We start from the raw sequence: 20212 nt of genomic DNA on the forward strand, positions 1-20212 counted from the left end.
TCCTCAGGCTACACACGAGCTGGATGCGACCCTGACGCAGTTCTATAGGATGAGACACAGATGGACATGTTACACTCAGCAACACACAATTAATATTAGAGCACCATACTGTGGTGAAGTCACAGTACTACAGTACTCTCAAACAACAGGAACAAAACCCTCACAGGGTCAATTCTACTTTCCCCAAAGATGATCGTCTTATGCATTGATTCGATGAGATTTTTTTTCCTTCTTTATTCCTCCTTGCGATGCGAGCGTCACTGACGAGGCCGGCATTTGTTTACCCATCCCTCACTACCCTTCAACTGAGGGGCTCACTACGCCATTTCCGAGTCAACCACATTGCTGTGGGTCTGGAGTCACATGCAGGCCAGGCCGTGTTGAGAAGGCAGATTTCCTGCTCTAAAAGGTCATTAACGGACCAGATGGGTTTTCATGCCAACTGTCAATGGGATTTGCGGTCACCATCACTGAGACTAGCTGTTAATTATTTCGAACTCCGTGCAGCTGGATTTGAACATCTATCCGCAGAGCTTTCACCTGGACCCTCAGGATTAATAGTCCAAAGACGTTGCTAATGTGCCATCGCCCCCCCCCCCCCCCCCCAACTATGCCACCACCTCCCACTGCTGCGATGTTAAAAAGACAATCTTAACACAAGCTATTGTCAGTTATCGTCAGAAACAACAAAATATCAATGACTTTAGATCAGGGGTGGGCAAACTTTTCCGTGCAAGGGCCGCATTCAGAAATTCACAATTCACAAAGGGCCACATAGTATATTAAGTAAAATAATTATGTCACCCGGTTATGATTCTGGGCGCCTCATATAGAACAGTATAGCACAGAACAGGCCCTTCGGCCCTCGACGTTGTGCCAAGCAATGATCACCCTACTCAAGTCAACGTATCCACCCTATACCAGTAAGTAACCCAACAGCCCCCCCACCCATTAACCTTTAAAAAAAAATTTAAAAAAAAAAAAAAAATTTTATTTAAAAAAAAAAAATTTTTTTTTTTTTTTAATGACTTGGTGGGCCGCAGAAATACCTTTGGCGGGCCGCATGCGGCCCGCGGGCCGTAGTTTGCCCACCCCTGCTTTAGATGGAGAAATGGAGAGCAATATCAAAATATACTGACAGGACCATGTTGGGTGGTGCACTAAGAACTTTAAATGGGAAAAGGTACAAAGGGATGTCGGTAGATTTAAGAGTGGGGAATAATACGGCAGATGAAGCTCAGTGTGGGAACGTGGGAGGTCATCTACTTTGTACACAAGCTAAGTAGATCAGAATATTGAGAAGCCAGGAGCTGTGGTGAAGCAGAGACTTAGAATCCCATGTATCGAAATCACCAAAGAACAAGATGCAAAAAGTTACAAAACATAACTTAATAGGTGAATGGAGTGTTTGCTTTTATTTCAAGGGGACGGGAATACTAAAAGAGATTCATGTTACTCTGCAGCTGCCCAAAGTTCTGGTTGGAACACAGTTGAAATGCTATTTTCAGTTCTGGACACTGCACCATAGGCAGGTTTAGTGACAATTTGGAACGCGAAGCTGCTGAGGTTGACTGCAAATTTCAAAACAGAAATGGGTGTTGAACCCAAGGCAGGTAAATGGAGTTAAATGGAGATAAGCCAAGTGAGGAATGGTTTAAAGTTAGAAAGAGTAGAGGGTCCAGGTCTGCAGATCATTAAAGTGAGCAGGTACAGTAAATAATCAAAAAGGCCTCGATATTTAGAGGGCTACATTACATTTGTTTATTACTGGGCCAGCGTTTATTGCCCCTGAACTGAGGGGCTTGCTGGGCCATTTCAGAGGGCACTTCAGAGTGAATCACATGGCTGTGGTCTGAAGTCACATGTAGGCCAGACCAGGTAAGGACGGCAGATTTCCTTCCCTTCCATCAGTGAACCAAATGGTTTTTTTTTTAACAACAATCGACAATGGTTACATGATCAGCGCTAGACTTTTAATTCCAGATTTTTATCAAATTCAAATTTCACCATGGTAGGATTCGAACCCAGGAGCATTGCATTGGGTCTCTGGATTACTAGTCCAGTGACAAGACAAATGTGCCAATGCCTCCCCAAGGAGGTAGAAGTCATGCTTCAGCTGTACAAAGCATTTGTTAAACTACACCTGACATACTATGAAATATTCTGGGAGCTGTACCTTGGGAAGGATATACTGACTTTGGAAGAAGTGCAGCGTAGATTTACCGGCTCACTCGGACCGCATAAGGGTTAAATTACAAAGGGAGATTCCACAAACGGGAATAGCATCCCCTGGTATTTAGAAGGTTACGTGTGATTTTCTTCAGGGCAGCACCGTGGTGCAGTGCTTAGCACTGCTGCCTCAGGGCGCTGAGGTCCCAGGTTCAATCCTGGCTCTGGGTCACTGTCCGTGTGGAGTTTGCACATTGTCCCAGTGTCTGCGTGGGTTTCACCCCTGCAACCCAAAGATGTGCAGGGTAGGTGGACTGGCTACGCTAAATTGCCCCAAAATTGGAAAAAATTAATTGGGTACTCGAAATGTATAAAACAACAAGGGAGATTTTTTCAAACTTTTCAAGTTATTGAGGGAAACAGAAAGGTGAGATAATGAGGAGCTATTTCTGCTGATTGGGGAGTGAAGAACGAGAGCAGTCATAATTTACAAATAGAACCAGATCTTTCAGGGGTGAAATTAAAAAAAAGAGTCACTGGGGTGGCACAGTGGTTAGCACTGCTCTCTCACAGCGCCAGGGACACGGGTTCAATTCCAACCTCAGGCAACTGCCTGTGTGGAGTTTGCCCGTTCTCCCCGTGTGTGCGTGGGTTTCCTTCCGGTGCGCCGGTTTCCGTCCACAGATGTGCTAAATTACCCCTGGGTGTCTAAAGGTTAATTGGGGTTATGCCAATAGGGTGGGGGAAATCGGGCCCAGGTAGGATGCTCTTTCGGAGGGTCAGTGCAGACTCAATGGGCCAAATGGCTTCCCCCCTGCACTGGAGGGATTCTAGGATTCTGTGAAAAAGGATGGTAGATGCTTGGCGCTCTCTCCCACAAATGACAACTGACACCAGATCAATTGTTCATTTTAAATGCGCAATTGATAGATTTTAGTTTACCAGAGGTACAAAAGGATAGGAGACAAAGGCTGGTGTGTGGAGTCAGTTGCTGATTAGCCATTGCCTCACTGAATGCACCTTGGTGCTCGAGGGACTAAATAGCCTGCTCCTGTTCCTGCATCAATCTTAAGTGACAGCTCACACACATTGAGGAGCTGGTTGGGTAAAAGGCTTTTGAAAATCACATTCTGCTTCCTTAAGTTGGCTGACCCTTGACACAAATAGAAGTGGCAGCCTCAGATGGCAATTAGGGGAGAGGATAGATAATAGACAGCTTTTCCAGCCATCCATCTTTTCATTATCCTCACTGTGCTTGGGTTAACCACTGCTGGAGTAATGCACTCTCTCAACTCAAGCTGGACAGTAATTTCTACATCAACATTTCTGAATCACCAGTAACATTTAAGAGAAGCTTTCGGGTTGCTTTTGTTTTGCCTTTGAATATCATTTATAATGACATACATAGATTTTACATAGAATTTACAGTGCAGAAGGAGGCCATTCGGCCCATCGAGTCTGCACCGGCTCCTGGAAAGAGCACCCTACCCAAGGTTAACACCTCCACCTTTTCCCCATAACCCAGTAACCCCACCCAACACTAAGGGCAATTTTGGACACTAAGGGCAATTTATCGCGGCTAATCCACCTAACCTGCACATCTTTGGACTGTGGGAGGAAACCGGAGCACCCGGAGGAAACCCACGCACACACAGGGAGGATGTGCAGACTCCGCACAGACAGTGACCCAAGCCGGAATCGAACCTGGGACCCTGGAGCTGTGAAGCGATTGTGCTATCCACAATGCTATCATGCTGCCCTCACATGTTAATGTGAAAAACAAATCTCGCGAGAGGAGAAGAGAGTACAAGTAACAAAGCTGTTGTTTAAATATTTGCGAACTATCTTATCATCTGTACCTGTACAAACCAGACGTATTTGTGACAATCAGTTCGTATAACTCATTTTCCTTCACTTCATCCAGAAACAATGTTTGTGGTTGTCCTTCACTGCACAGATCAACAGGAATAAATTCAAAGAAGATCGATAGTGGCCACAGGAGATAATGCCGTTCCTCTTTCTCTGGCCACAGATTCACTCCAATCAGACCTAAGAAATGACAGAGAATCGTAGAATGGGTAGAGTGCAGGAAGTAGCCATTGTGCCCATTGTATCCCTGTTGGGTCTCCAACCTGGAGCGAGTAACTCAGCTAGTCCCATTCACCTGTCTTTCCCTTGTGGCCCTGCAAACCTTCGCTTTTCCAGATCGATGTCAGGAGCACGCGAGCCCCTGCAGCTACACTCAGAGGATTTGGAATTAAAGCAAAACACTCACACATTGAATTATATAAAAAGGATAGCATGGAAACAGGCTACTTAACAATCAATCCATACTGGTGTTCAACTGTCATACAAGCAAGGCAGAATGCTAGTGGTGGAGATTCAGTCAATGTGCTGCTATGTTATCTCCATGGTACAGAATGCCTTCTGCCAGAACCTACAAATTCCACATTGCAGTGTGAAATCACAGCATCAACTGCAATAGAGAAATATCTGTACTGCTTTGTGTTGATAGGCTGCATTGCAGATTTCTATCTTCCAGAAGGACTTTTCATAATTTAGGAAATAGTTCTTTGCAGGTCAGTCATAAAGGGGAAAAAGAAGGCAGCACGGTGGCACAGTGGTTAGCATTGCTGCCTCACGGCGCCGAGGTCCCAGGTTCGATTCCGGCTCTGGGTCACTGTCCGTGTGGAGTTTGCACATTCTCCCCGTGTTTGCGTGGGTTTTGCCCCCAAAACCCAAAGATGTGTAGGATAGGTGGATTGGCCACACTAAATTGCCCCTTAATTGGGAAAAAATAAATTGGGTACATATTTTAAAAAATAAAGGGGAAAAAGAACAGGTACCCAGACGTAGTCCCTCAGTTCTTGCCACATTAAAAAGAAAAGGTTAGGAAATTATCTTAAATAAGAAACAAGATAAACTGCTACGACTTCTAATAAATGCCTCTGGCCCCTTTGACAGCACCTTCCGAACCCATGACCTTTGCCACCTCGAAGGACAAGGGCAGCAGATGCATGTAACACCACATGCTGCAAGTTTCCCTCCAAGCCATACACAGTCCTGACCTGGAACTATATTGCCGTTCCTTCACTGTTGCTGGGTCCAAATCCTGGAACTCTATCCCTAACAGCACTCTGGTTGCACCTACGCCACGTTTACTGCAACAGATCAAGAAGGCAGCTCACCAACACCACCTCAAGGGTAACTAGGGATGGCCTAGCCAGCGCCGCCCACCCACCGTGAAAGAACTAAAAATCTAAATTAAAAGGAAGAATCTAGCCATGAACATCAAACTTAATTAACTGTACTTGGGCATTATGCCCATTTAGAATGTCTATAATGTCTGCTTAGTTTTCCTTGATGCCATAATCACAAACACGGAATAAAGGTGTTCAACCTTTGGGCTGGTTTAGCACACTGGGCTAAATCGCTGGCTTTGAAAGCAGACCAAGGCAGGCCAGCAGCACGGTTCAATTCCCGCACCAGCCTCCCCGAACAGGCGCCGGAATGTGGCGACTACGGGCTTTTCACAGTAACTTCACTTGAAGCCTACCTGTGACAATAAGCGATTTTCATTTTCATTTCATTTCAACAGAAACTAAAATTTTCAGAACACAAGAATTAGGAGGAGTGGGCCATTCGGCCCCTCGAGCCTGGTCACCGTTTGAAGAGATCATGGCTGATCGGATTGCGGCCTTAACGCAAATTTCCTTGCTGCGCCCCCATAACCCTCGACTCCCCATGTCCAATATAAAGGCTCAGGTCTGAAATCTGTTGCGCCATACCACAGATTGTGAAAATTTATCAAACTTGTCAGGTTTTTAAGTTGAAAGAAAAATGAATGTTACGACTGGAGTGTGTCCCGAGATGGCACCATGACGTGTTGTGGTCAAAACGATTATCAGTGGAAATAGGATTACTTTCGCCACAGTTTTACAAAGCTGTAAGAAACGCAAACTTTCACACAGTGTGTGTTTGGGGTCAGGAATGCATTGCCCGACAGTGTGGCGAAGGCAGGGTCAATTGAGGAATTCAAAAGGGAAAAATAGACTGTTACCTGAAAAGGAAGAATGTGCAGGGTTACAGGGGAAAAGCAGGGGACTGGCACGAGATGAATTGCTCATGTGGAGAACTGGTGAAGACACAATGACCTGAATGACCTTGTTCTCCACTGTGATTCCCTATGTTGAATCCTTTGAGACTCAGGCATGAGGTGAAATGCCCCTTAATTCTGTCGGGGGATGGGGGTGGGGGAGATAGAAAGAGAGCCAATTTATCTGGGCTAGATACAGTTTCTCCCCCGCTGTTACCAGACTTATGAATGACCCTCTTATGGACTGAACCGATCTCTCCACACATTCTCTACTGAGGTACAACACTCCGTATGCTTCACCCGATGTCTATGTCAATGTATTTACATTGTGTATCGAACGGATGTCCTATATTTTTCATGTATGGAACGATCTGTCTGGACTGTACGCAGAATAGTACTTTTCCCTGTACCTTGGTACATGTGACAATAAATCCAAATCCAGATCGTTATATTGTAGACCCTCCTTAAAATTCACCTCCAATTAAGCTTTTGGTCCTGTTTTCAACATTTCCCATCCTGGACTTCACCTCTGTTTCTCCTGATGTGTTTTAAATGTCATGGGCTGGTTTTCTACATTAAGGGCACGACACAAATTCACATTTCTGCTAACGGCTGAGTACAGACTAACATTGCTGGAGTCACGAAGCAGTGCACTGTACTCGCCTGACCCTGACAACATGGCAGCTAAAAGCAATACAGCGAAGCAGGTTAGGTAGCATGGTGATACTGAGGGAGCAGTCATCACTGGAATAACCCTCACAAAACCCACGGTGACGACCCAATTAATCTCCCCAAGGGTGTTGGAATATGGGCTCCCTGAGGGGGCGGAGGGCCTAGGAGCAGGGGCTCGTGAATTAGGCACTTAAAGACCGGCCGGGATTGGGACCAGCCTGATCGGTTGTCCCGTCTGTGCTCGATGCCGCGTTGCGGCTTTTACTTTTGTTTATCTCAATAAACCTTTGTTGTTTAACCTTCTGGGAACTCCTGGAGATATTATAATTACCTTCAGTGGCTGCATAAACTGGAGAGTAAACGGGAACTCCTACGCAGTAGAAGTGTTTCAGGTGCCTTCCATACAGTTCATTTGAGCCAGAATCCACAGTGAGAACCAAGTTGAGGTGGGGCCACACTCTACGAGCAATCCCCCTAAACCCACTCCCAAACTCTGCGGCCAGTTCGGAGGCCCTTCGAGGATCTGGCTTCAAGTGAGCCCGGAGCTTCATGCGGACATCATCAGTAATCTTCAGTTTGGGATTTATTTGGCCCAGCCAAATGTCCTCGATCAATTGTTCCCACTTATTTTGCAGAAAGGCAAAACTGTGATAGACTGTGGAAGCAAAGCTAGCCTCCAGTGCCCCCAAATGCCTATCTTTCAGGGCAAAAAGCAGATGAATGTACATTGCCTCGGGTTCAGTCGCAATTTCAAATCCAGCTCCTGGTGTTGAATACATATTCAAGTTGAGCTTGGAAGTCAAGGGGAAGGGGAAATTGGGGCCAATTGGAATTCCTGATTCTGAGTTGCTCCAATTAGGAAGGTAATAAAACATGGCAGTCCGCTGCAAATTTCCAGTCCGTGGGTAGACGTTAAGCATCGAATTGAAGACCACGCCAAAGGCCTGTGAAGAGAGGAGAAGACAATGGTTTCAATTGGTCTTAAAGCAAAGCAGTGACACCAAGCCCTTGCAAAGTACTGGATAAATCGCAGTAAATTACAGTTACTTCCACAGCATATATATTAGCATTCTCATTATTGGCACTAATCAGCCTTTGAAAATGTGTTTGAAGAGGACACTCGAGTTGAAAACGTCACACACAAATGGAGCAGCATCACTGCCTCTGACAACCGGATTAAGATGAGCTCATTTTTAATGGTAGTATGAAAAGAATACAATGAAGGCCTCATCACAATCGTGGTACTAACTTGACACTGCACTGTTTCGCTTGTCAGCTCAGCTCATATGTAAGATGATAAATCACATCCCATTGCTCTTAATATATTTGTAATTTTTCCAGTGAGATTTTAAATTATTAATGCAGTCAATAATACTTTCATATCATAATAATCCTTCAAAAGTTTTCCAATATTTTATTACTATGCTTTGTTGAATCCATCATTCATTAAAGAGCTCATAGATTAATTGCAGCCCTTGCAAGTCTGTTCTCTGGGCTTTGGTCCAAACGCGCACACCATTCCTGTCAGTGCTTCACAATTCGTCTGTGAACAAAAACTGCATTGTGTCTCTTGACAATCCACGATGGCTCCCACTGCCCCATCTCCAACCTCCCCTCCCCCTCGTCAGCCTCCCTTTCCCCTTTGTTGTCGTCTCCCAATTCCATTCCCACCTTTCCCAGAATTCCAGCTTGAATTCATCCAATCAGGTTTCCATCTCTGTCACCGCACCAAAACAGCTCTGACCAAAGTTGAAAATGACACCCAATGTGAATGCGACATGGGTAAACTATCCCTCCTCATCCGGCCTGTAGCCCTTGACATTGGGGACGGCAGGGTGGCACACTGCTGCCTCACAGCTCCAGTGTCCCGAGATCAATTCTGGCCTTGGGTGACTATCTGTGTGGAGTTTGCACTTTCACCCCGTGCCTGCACGGGTTTCCTCCGGGTGCTCCGGTTTCCTATGATTGTATCGCATGATCCTCCTCTTCCTGTGTCTCTTCACCATCATCTGGTTGGTTGACAATGCTCTCACCTGCTTCTATTCTATCCCCGAACAAGCGCCGGAATGTGGCGACTAGGGGCTTTTCACAGTAACTTCATTTGAAGCCTACTTGTGACAATAAGCATTTTTCATTTCATTTCAAATCATTGTTCGAGATTCACACACAATGGCTTCACCACCTACTTCCGCAGTTACATCTGGTGCTCCCTCTCCTTCAGGATCTATCCTTGGTCCCGTCCCACTTGTCATCTACATGCTGTCCCTCAGTAACATCATCAAACACATGAATGCCAGTTTCCACATGTAGATGGCCGACACCCAGCTTTACCTCACCGTAAACCATCTCGACCCCTCCACTGTTGATAAATTGTCAGACTACTTGCCCAACATTCAAAATTGGATCAGCTGAAATTTCCTCTAATTAAATACTGGAAAGATCACGGTCGGTGTCTTCATTATCCTCCACGAATTCCATTCTTCACCCAGCCAATTGTCAGAGGTTTTACCACACTGTTCTTATCTTGACCCCGAGACGAGCTTCCAAAGACGTTAATAATACCTGAAACATACATGATGACCACTGGAATGTCATGTCCTGAAAAGGTGCCTTATTCAGTCCCAGCAAACAAATGGTCTAAATATTTTTATTTTTTTTAAAAGTGGAATCACCTGCCTTAAATACTGGTAAACATCTGGGAGTCCCTTGTAAAAGAAATGGAGGGCAGCATGGTGGCGCGATGGGTTAGCCCTGTTGCCTCACAGCGCCGAGGTCTCAGGTTCAATCCCGGCTCTGGGTCACTGTCCCTGTGGAGTTTGCACGTTCTCCCCGTGTCTGCGTGGGTTGTGGGTTTCACCCCGCAACCCAAAGATGTGCAGGGTAGGCGGATTGGCCACGCTAAATTCTCCCTTAATTGGAAAAAATTAATTGGGCACTCTAAATTTATTTTTAAAAAGTAAAAGAAATGGAATTAAAGTTACTCAGTCGGCTTAAGGGAAGGGTACCTTGTGTTGGTTTTATTTGAATTCCAATGTTTGATGCCAGCTTAGTGGAAAAGATTCCCAATAAATCTTCCCAAAAAGGAACTGTGAAAGTAGGAGTTATCCAACTTTCACAGCATCAATGTGTACTTTAAGCGCTGGAGCACACACCGAGGAAAGGCTGGATGTGTTGAGCTGATGTGGGCTGAAGATGGGCAACCTAAGTCAGTGTAAACTGAAGGTACGCCAATACAGACAGATCAGTATTCAGAATGTTTGCTCCATTGTTCAGTCACAAACAGGCCATGAAATTGACACAAAAAACATGAAACGCTGGACAATCTCAGCAGGTCTGGCAGCATCTGTGGAGAGTGAGAAGGGAGCTGACGTTTTGAGTCACGATGACTCTCTGTCAAGTTACACTGAAACACACGCACGTGTGGCCAGACATAGAGAGATAAGAGACGTGCTCGGTACAAGAAGGGTTTTTTTTGCTTCAGGGACAATTAATTCAAAATATTATAACCCTGAATGCTGTACTTAAGCTTCATCCACGAGCAAAACCAAACATTCTTACTCGCTTTGGTTTTGACGAAGCTTGTTAATCCCAGATGCCATTTTCTGTGTCGCCGATGCTGAGCCAGATAATATGACGGAGGGGCTAAGGTTTGTTTTTATCTACATGCTGAGATTGGGCACTGACTCATGCACATTGTCCAGATTATGTGCACGCTATTCTCTATGCTGACAGCTGCCTCCAGAGTTGGAGACGGTTGTCACTTTTAACTGACAACAGTGAATAGTGCAAGCACCAGCAAGATTCTAGAATCAGTCAGATTGAAAAACCCTCGTTGGGATATGTACAGACTTAGCCATAAAGTATAAACCAGGAAATGCAAATTATTTCCCTAGCTGCATATGGTTTAAATCTAAAATTGGGAAAGATTGATGGGATTAAAAGAGAGATAAAAGAGACAAAAGGTTTTAGTTCAAATAGAAATCCTCAACACTAATTGCATTAAAATTAACTTCATATCTGTCAAATTAAAATTTTAAGTGCCCAAATGTTGTTAGCCATTAATTATGGCCTATCGCCCCTTAAACACTCACTCACACCTGAAGCCACCAGCCATAACATTTTCCAGCGTGTTCAATAGGTAACAATTGGTTTCAATGTCTTAACTACATGACCTGACATCGATTGCAACGATGAGTGCATCGGCGAGGTACTGCTGTATCACAGCCTGTAGAATAGCCTTCCAGATTTCTGAGTCTAGCTTGCTCATGTCCAGAAGTTACTCTTAGATTTACTCCATCATGGCTGCGAACGCTATTAGCCTCGCTGTTATTCCAGATGCGAAACGGCGCCATGATGCTGTCTATTCCACAGTGCTTCAAGTGTCCTCAATATCCTAATTAGCAGTGGTTTCCGAACAAGTATACTAATTTGGTCTGTGTTTGGCTTGCAAAGGTTCCAAATGGAGAAAATACGTTTGTCTCTTTAAACAACACTTTCTAAAGGGACAGGGTGTCAAATTAAGCATTGCCAGAAACAGAACTCACACAGAAATACAAACGCAAACACATGCCCAACTATTGAAAAACACAAATACACTCAGAAACAGTGTGGGCATAATTCAGCGATCGCAGGCGGGCGTGCCGGGTAATTCCCAGGAGGCCCCCAAATCGGGTTCTACGCCAGGTCGATCGTGAGCCACCAGATTCACTCCGCCTGGCGAGATCCAGATCTCGATCTCGCTGGGGTAATGAACCATTCGGCTCATTTAAATACCCGGACGCCAGATTTACCCAGCGCCCAGGAGTTAACGTCCATGCCTGTGAGACCTGAACAGGCTGCCGTTTAATACTGGTCTGCACAAATAAGGACCAGGCGTAATGGCACCTCGGGAGGTTCTCGCCGGTGGTGGGGGACAGGCCGGGTGGTACTATGGCAAGCCCATGGCACCCAGGCAGTGTCCAGGTGGCACTGCCAGGTGTCAGGCTGGCAATGTCAGGATACCAGGTGCCAGGATACCCAGGTGCCGGTGGGTGGGGGAGGGGGGAGGGGGTTGAAGAGGGGGGTGGGGGAAGATCAAGGCTGCCGCACAAAATGCCCCCCCCCCCCCCCCGGATCTGTGAACAATCTCGCCAGCAGGAAATCTCTCTACGTGCCCCCCCCCCCCCCACCGAGGCCATAAAAAATGGCAAAGTGCCTTTGAATAACAGGGTGTTTCTTGGCGTTGTAGCTGCTGAGAGACACCCCACTAAATGTGCCCAAGCGGGGACTTAAGATTTGGTCGGACTGCCCACAGTCTCACCCAATCCAATTTCTCCACTTTGTTATTTTTCTTTGGGCTCCCCTGGGCAGTGTCATTTTCAAACTTTCAACTTGATTGTAATGTAATCAGTTGATTATTTTTGTACATTGGCACAAGAAATTCAGATCCACACAGAAATAAATACACTATCCAGTCCAACAGCCTTCAGCAACTGCAAGGACACATTCCAGGCCCACACATCCCCCGGCCCATCTCCGCGAAGCTACATTCCAACCATATCGCTCCTTCATCCTGTCAACGCAAGGACACATTCCAGTCCCACAACCCTCCCATTTGCTTTGCACAAGGACGCATCTCAGTCGTGCCCCACTCTGCCTGACCAAACACTCATTCTGATCCCACACCACTCCTCCCGCGCAAGGCCATGGTCTAATCACATTTCGCAGGCTTTTCGATTCGTACTTTATAAAGAATGAGGATTGTATGATTTTGTTTTTGATGTATCGAAAAAGAGATCTTCTGATGTATTGTGTCAAATATGGAATGTAGTTCATATGCAGATTGCAGCTCTCCCACTGCAATGCTCCACTGCTGGTTAGAAAAAGGATGGAAATACCATTTGATAGAGGTGCAAGGCGGAAAGTCTGTATCATTCCTTTTACAATACAACAAAGTCAAACCTGACCACACAGGATCAACTCACAGAAGAAATGGTAATTTGATGCACTTTGCCCAGGAATGCATGGCAATCATGAAACTGAACCCCAGTAAAAAGAGTCAATAAACCTCAGGGGCCGAGCGGGGGAACGAGCTGGGGACGAGCGCGGAACGGGCTGGGGACGAGCGCGGAACGGGTTGGGGACGAGCGCGGAACGGGTTGGGGACGAGCGCGGAACGAGCTGGTTTAGACCGGGGAACGAGCTGGTTTAGATCGGGGAACGAGCTGGGGACGAGCGCGGGACGAGCGCGGAACGAGCTGGTTTAGACCGGGGAACGAGCTGGTTTAGATCGGGGAACGAGCTGGGGACGAGCGCGGGACGAGCTGGGGACGAGCGCGGAACGAGCTGGTTTAGACCGGGGAACGAGCTGGTTTAGACGGGGGAACGAGCTGGGAACGAGCTGGTTTAGACGGGGGAACGAGCTGGGAACGAACTGGTTTAGACCGCGGAACGAGCTGGGGACGAGCGCGGAACGAGCTGGGGACGAGCGCGGAACGAGCTGGGGACGAGCGCGGAACGAGCTGGGGACGAGCGCGGAACGAGCTGGGGACGAGCGCGGAACGAGCTGGGGACGAGCGCGGAACGAGCTGGGGACGAGCGCGGAACGAGCTGGGGACGAGCGCGGAACGAGCTGGGGACGAGCGCGGAACGAGCTGGGGACGAGCGCGGAACGAGCTGGGGACGAGCGCGGAACGAGCTGGGGACGAGCGCGGAACGAGCTGGGGACGAGCGCGGAACGAGCTGGGGACGAGCGCGGAACGAGCTGGGGACGAGCGCGGAACGAGCTGGGGACGAGCGCGGAACGAGCTGGGGGCGAGCGCGGAACGAGCTGGGGACGAGTGCGGAACGGGCTGGGGATAGAGCAGGGAACGTGCTGAGAACGAGCGGGGAACGAGCGGGGTGGTGACCCTTTGGTTAGCACTGCTGCCTCACGGCGCCAGGGACCTGGATTCGATCCCAGCCCTGGGTCACTGTCCTGTGGAGTTTGCACATTGCACCCGTGTCTGCGTGGGTCTCACCCCACGACCCAAAGATGTGCTGGGTAGGTGGATTGGCAACGCTAAACTGCCCCGTAATTGCAATGTTTTTTTTAAAAAGAGCTGGGAAAAAACTGAGAAAGAGCTGGGGATGAGGAGGGTGGTCAAGAAGAGCTGGTACTAAATGGGTAAGACGATTGCCAGGAAAAGGAGAGGAGGAGGAAAGAGCTTACAATTTTGGTTTTGGGTAAGTCGGCCATCAAATACAAACATGCTTCATGTAATCAGAGCCATCAATACCTGATGGAAGTCATTTGCTGTCTTCCTTGTGCTCAGTAATGTGGTACTGGAGCCTGAAGTTCCTGATGTCCTGGAGAGGTACCTTGGCCTCTCTGAAATCAACACATTTTCTTCCCCTTTGCCAATTCGCTCGATGGATTCTTTATAATGGTCATACTGTGTCAGTGGGTGAAGACGACGGAAAGTCTCGCGGTCTGTAATTTCAGAGAATCGGAACAGCTCCCCATACTGGGTGTTTCTGTTCCTGCGGATCGAGTACAGAAGAGCGTCTTGCTGCACTTGGAGAATCTTTTTGGTGCTCAGTTCAAGTCTCCGTCGTTGCAAAAGGCTCAGGACACCTGCAGCCCTTCGAGTCAGGTAGTGATTTAAAAGGCTGAAAAAGGGTCTCTTTTGACCCTGTGACCTGTTGCAGACATCACAGCAGAGCAACACCAACATCAACACAACGAGGAGTCCAAAAATAACGGCACCAATGAGAAGCATCTGCCAACAAATAATAATTGTAAATCGGCAGCAACATCGGCAAACACAAAGTCAGAACATTCTGTACATTACTTCCCGTGATTAACACTGTAATTCTACTGCTAATATCTAAACAGAAACTATTTACTTCAGAAAACTTGGGAGCATCGAACATCCTCATTTGATGCATCTTTTCCCCATCAACATCAATTCCCCGTTTATGCCCCTCCTTAGCTTTACTAACGACCCAATTGGTAAAGACTTTACCTGATGGAGAACTGAACTCTCCAGACTAGAAGTGCCCCGAGATTGGGAAGGAAAATAAAACCTAAGATGTCCACTCCTGGCCTCTAACTAGTGTAGTTGACAAGAAAATGGGGAAGTACAGGCTCCAGGTTAACTGCGGTGGCTTGCATCAGCACATGGTCAACTAACATTTGCGGTTACGTTCACAGATGAATAGATGATATCACGGCAAGATATTGCAGAATTGCCAATCCCTACTCGAGTCAATGCTTTCGGGTGAGGTGGAGCTTGTAACATGTAAACTATCCTCTGGGTTCCTTCAGTTGATGCCAGCATTTAACCTCCATGTACATGGAAAATAGAAGAGTAGGTCATTGAGTCTTTCGAGCCTGCTTCACCATTCAGCATGATCATGGCTGATCCTCCAGCTCAAGGTCACACTCCAGTGCTCTCCTTGACACCTTTAGAGTCCAGAAATCTATGTTTCCTTCTTGAATATATTCAGTGATTTGGCCTCCACAGCCTCCTGTGGTAGAGAATTCCACAGGTTCTGAGCTTGTTCACTTACCCACGCCCACTAGGAGAGTGGATGTGAGTGCATGTTGGTGTGTGGGGGTGAGAATGAGAAGCTGGAGTTTGGGAGTGAGCCAGACTTACGTGCACATTCTCCCCCTCCCACACACACACTCTCTCTCTCCCCCTCACAATCAGTACCCCCCTCACACACTCTCCCCCTAACAAATCAGTCCCCCCCCACACACACTCCCCCTCAATCAGTCCCCCCCTCATACACTCTCACTCTCTCCCTCACACACACCCATGCATTCTGTCTTCCACCCTCCTTGCTCTCTCCCCCATTCCACCCACCTTATTTTCTCCTCTCGCCCACCCACCTTGCCCCCCCCCCCCCAGCCCTCATCTCATCCACCCACCTTATTTCCCCCCCCCTCCCCTCATCCACCCATCTTGCTCCCCCCTCCTCTCCACCCCATCCTACTTTCACAATGTTATTTCACTCAGACTCTGATGGGCCTTGCTCTGCCATCCCTGTTCACTGGGCCCTGGAACTCACAGTACTTTGCTGTAGTTATCAGCAGCAAATTCAGGGAGCAGGCAGCCTGTGTGATTGGTTGGGCAGCTTTACAGAATTTTAAAAATCTAAGTCAGTGGAATGTCGATGGGGGGGTGGGGGCGCAATGTGGCCTGCAGACCACAAATTGGGCAGGCCTGTTTGAATGGGCCAGGGTGAATTTTTCAAATCTTACTTTGTAACCAAATTTCATCCCAAGCAGCATCCTAGTGAATCTGTGCTAAAGAATGATCCCAGTTTGCGAACATTGTTTTAGCCTATTCCCTCTGATCAATATCCCTTAGGTCTTCAAAATAGTGCAGATGATGATTACAGTTAAGGCTGTCCTACAAAAAACAAAATCCAGCCGGGGAAGGTGGGTGGGGTGCTAGCCCTCCCAAACCTACAATTCTACCACTGGGCGGCGACAGCTGAGCGAATAAGGGGATGGATCGAGGAGCCAGAAGCCGAGTGGGTGCAGTGGAAGAGGCCTGCTGCAAGGGGACCTCCCTCCGGGCCCTCGCCACAGCAGCACTCCCATCCCCACCAAAAAACACTCCAGCAGCCCAGTGGTGACAGCCACCCTCCAATCCTGGAACCAACTAAGGCAGCAATTTGGCCTGACCAAAATGTCGGACAAGGCTCCCATCTGCAACAACCATAGGTTCACAACAGCGCTGACTGACACCACCTTCAAAAGGTGGGGGCAGGACGGAGGGACACTGACAGTCAGGGACTTATACATGGACGGCAGGATCGCAACACTGGACGAACTGACAGAGAAATTCCAGCTAGCCAGGGGGAACGAGCTCAGGTAACTGCAACTCAAAAACTTCCTACGAAAGGAGAGAAGGACGTACCCACAATCGCCACGACAGATATTACTGGAAGAGTTACTGGAAGCAAGCATCCTAGATAAAGGAAACTGTAACGACATGGATGAACGATTGGTAGAAAGGGCCAACACCGTACTGGACGCAACAAGAAAGAAATGGGAGAAAGACCTGGGGTTGAAATAGGGTGGAGACTCTGAAGCGAAGCACTGCATAGGGTCAACTCCACCTCCACCTGCGCAAGGCTCAACCTGACGCAACTAAAAGTGGCACATAGAGCCCACTTAACAAGAACCCGAATGAGTAGGTTCTTCCCAGAGGTGGAGGATAGATGCGAACAGAGCCAAGGAGGCCCGGCCAACCACGCCCACATGTTCTAGTCTTGCTCCACAATTGCTGGGTACTGGACAGCCTTCTTCGAGGCAATGTCCAAAGTGGTGGGGATGAGGGTGGAGCCATGCCTGAAAGTGGCAGTCTTCAGGGTATCAGACCAGCCAGATCTCTTCATGGAGAGGAGGGCGGGCACCCTTGCCTTTGCCTCCCAGATCGCCCGCCATAGAATCCTGTTTGGCTGGCAGTCAGCAGCACCACCCAAAGCTGCAGACTGGCTGTCCGACCTCTCGGAATCTCTCCAAATGGAGAGAATCAAATTCGCCATCCGAGGGTCGGACAACAGCTTCCACAGAACATGGGAGCCGTTCACCCAATTGTTCTGGGACCCGTTTGTGGCCAACAAACAAGCAGAAGAACAGCCAGGTAGCCCAGAATCAGGGGAAAGTAGCCAAAGCATGAGATGGAGGGATAGACCTGGAGGAAGGGGGGTGATGGGAGTACAGCTAAACCTAAGAGAAAATAAAGACGAACCACAGGAGAAGGGAAGAGACAGGGAGCAATAGAGGGGAACCAGAGGGGGGAGGCAAGGGATTGATAGCCAGGAGAGCATGGGAAATGACAACAAACTTGGCAAATACAGTAACAGAGAGCATGGAAAATACGGGCGAAAGATGGGACGAACGGCCGAAGCCAAAGTGAATGTGCGATGACAACGGCAGCGAAAACCGTCCGGGAGAAGCTAGTAACGACACTATTTGACAAAGAGTCATCTGACTCGAAGCGTTAGCTTTTTTCTCTCCCTACAGATGCTGCCAGACCTGCTGAGATTTTCCAGCATTTTCTCTTTTGATTCAACGACAACACCAGATCCATTCTCGTATTGCCCTCTCTGTATTGGACATAACAAATGTAATTGTTTCTCCGGCATGTGTACCTCCCCAGTCTCTCCTCCCACCCGCAAACAGGTGCCTACTTATTTGTTAAACATGATATTGCTCAACTGTACAGAGTTGCTATTGTTGAGCTAGTGCACAATATCCTATCAGTTTTATTATATAAAAAAATAAACACACAACAGCCAAAAGAGATTCTGTGGGATGCCCCTAACTTATTTCAACTTGCGAATGATTTCACCCAGTGCAGTGCTGTCTAATATTCTCTCACTGGAAACAAGTTCCGAGGAAGAGTCATGCCAGACTCCTCCTTAACTCTCATTTCTCTCTCCACAGATGTTGCCGCTGAGTTTTTCCCAGCATTTCCTGTTTTCACCTCACTCTAAATGAAGCAGGTTCAGAAGTCAGGGCCCAAAATCTAGTATTACCCGCTGAGTGTTTCTTGTGTTTTCAGGATAGAGACCTCACTGGCAGTGAGTGGAAGACCATAAGCCATAGGCCACTCAGCCCATTGAGTACAGGGGCAGGTGGCTGAACCTCTTCCGAAAAACCTCAACTTTTAAAGGACTCTAATACTTGGGCAATGTCTCCCTTCTGCAAACTGAGGAATTAAAATGACGATTGCCGATGTAACTTCTGGAAGAAATCAAATTCACTGGTAGTATGCTTCCCACACACTGGTAATAGCACTCTGGTTTCCAAATATTTTAAACGAGTTACCATGTGTAGAGATTTTGTGTTAAACCTGCCCCCTATAAAGCTTCATTGCTGAAACTAATAGCAATGGAGTCAAGTTTAAAAAAAAGACTAGTGGTCATATGGAACCTTAGGAATAACAGGAAATTGGATTTGCTCCCAATTCCTGGTCAGCATAAAAAATAAATGTAGGGAAATATAAGATTGAAATGGAAGTTTTGGAGCATTATATGAGTGTTAATGATTATTTCATTGTAACTTGCCGGCTACATACTTCGAGGAAGAACTCGGAAAACGTTACAATGTTTCCAGGAACAGTTGCAACTTTAATGTAACAATGTCGGTGCGGGCCCTGAAGCCGGAAGGTGCTGGGACATTCTGACCGCTGGAGAAAAATAAGAGCTGAATCCGGAGCGGCCCTTTCAGTTTGAGTGTGATCGCCGTGTATGTGTTAGTGTTGTTCCTTCCTCTCCCCCACCACCCCGCTGTTTAAAAGCAAGGCTTTCTCCCTCTCACTCACCTTCTTCCGCCTTCCTCATCCTCAGCGACACAGCCAGCCCGCACTCAGCGCGCTGACGTTGCGGATACAGGTCACTGGGGCCACAGCACACCCTCTCAATCAATCCTGGCAGCTCCAGTGTGGGTCAATGGGGACACAGCCTCTCCCCTCGACAGTCAAGCAAAGCTTTAATTTCTCTCCCATTCTCCTTTTATTTTAAACTGCCCACCCCCAAGTGCAGGTTTTAACAGCAAAATGCCTCCCCATTGCTTCCCTCCCTCTCCCCCCAACCACTTCGCCACACGCACCTTCACTTACCTTTAATGAGATGCTTAGTCCATCAGACATAGGAGCAGAATTAGGCCACTCGGCCCATCAAGTCTGCTCCACCATTCAATCATGGCTCACGCTCTTACTCCAATCAGGCTCACAGGAGAGGGCAACGCACATATGGGTGGCACAGTGGCTAGCACTGGTGCCTCACAGCACCAGGGACCCGGTTTCAATTCCGGCCTTGGGTCAGTCTGTATTGAGTTTGCACATTCTCCGTGTCTGCGTGGGTTTCCTCCCACAGTCCAAAGATGTGCAGGTTAGGTGGATTGGCTATGCTAAATTGCCCTTGGTGTCCAAAAAGGGTAGGTGGGCGTGGGTGCTTTTTCCAAGAGCCTGTGCACTCCATGGGCTGAATGGCCTCCTCCGCACTGTAAATTCTATACCTCAAGAAATCATCTTTATACAGGTTTGTTCCGGAGTTGTTTCTTTGTAGGCTGTTCGTCAGAGGTCCCCAAGCTCTGCACAGAGCTAACACTAGCACTGCTCTCTCCTGCCATGGATTTTCCTGAGCAGCTCTCTCCAGCAGATTCAGATGAGAGATCCTGGCCAGTAAGTATACTGCCTATTTATGTTTCAGGCCATCCCTTCCTGGTCTCAAAACAATCCATCTTCACAGTCCTCTTACCTTGCTTGCTAGCATCTAGAAAATGGAAGC

The 20212-nt window shown here is 47.6% G+C and overlaps 1 protein-coding gene across 3 annotated transcripts in view; it reads right to left on the reverse strand.

The window, feature by feature from the left end:
• The window catches only part of ghdc (GH3 domain containing), a 36348-nt gene extending 16136 nt beyond the window's left edge, over positions 1 to 20212 (reverse strand). The window contains exons 1-4 of one of the 3 annotated variants that reach the window (XM_038779203.1): positions 20183 to 20212; positions 14194 to 14676; positions 7269 to 7881; positions 4029 to 4218 (exon numbers count right to left, since the gene is read on the reverse strand). In XM_038779203.1, the coding sequence (XP_038635131.1) occupies positions 4029 to 4218; positions 7269 to 7881; positions 14194 to 14676; positions 20183 to 20197 (1301 nt within the window). In that variant the 5' untranslated portion in view covers positions 20198 to 20212. Of the gene's footprint in view, positions 1 to 4028; positions 4219 to 7268; positions 7882 to 14193; positions 14677 to 19245; positions 19371 to 19542; positions 19708 to 20182 lie in introns of those variants that run through there. The other 2 variants (XM_038779202.1, XM_038779204.1) reach the window with 2 other exon arrangements.

The sequence above is a fragment of the Scyliorhinus canicula genome, chromosome 19 (assembly GCF_902713615.1).
Source record: "Scyliorhinus canicula chromosome 19, sScyCan1.1, whole genome shotgun sequence".
NCBI lineage: Eukaryota > Metazoa > Chordata > Chondrichthyes > Carcharhiniformes > Scyliorhinidae > Scyliorhinus > Scyliorhinus canicula.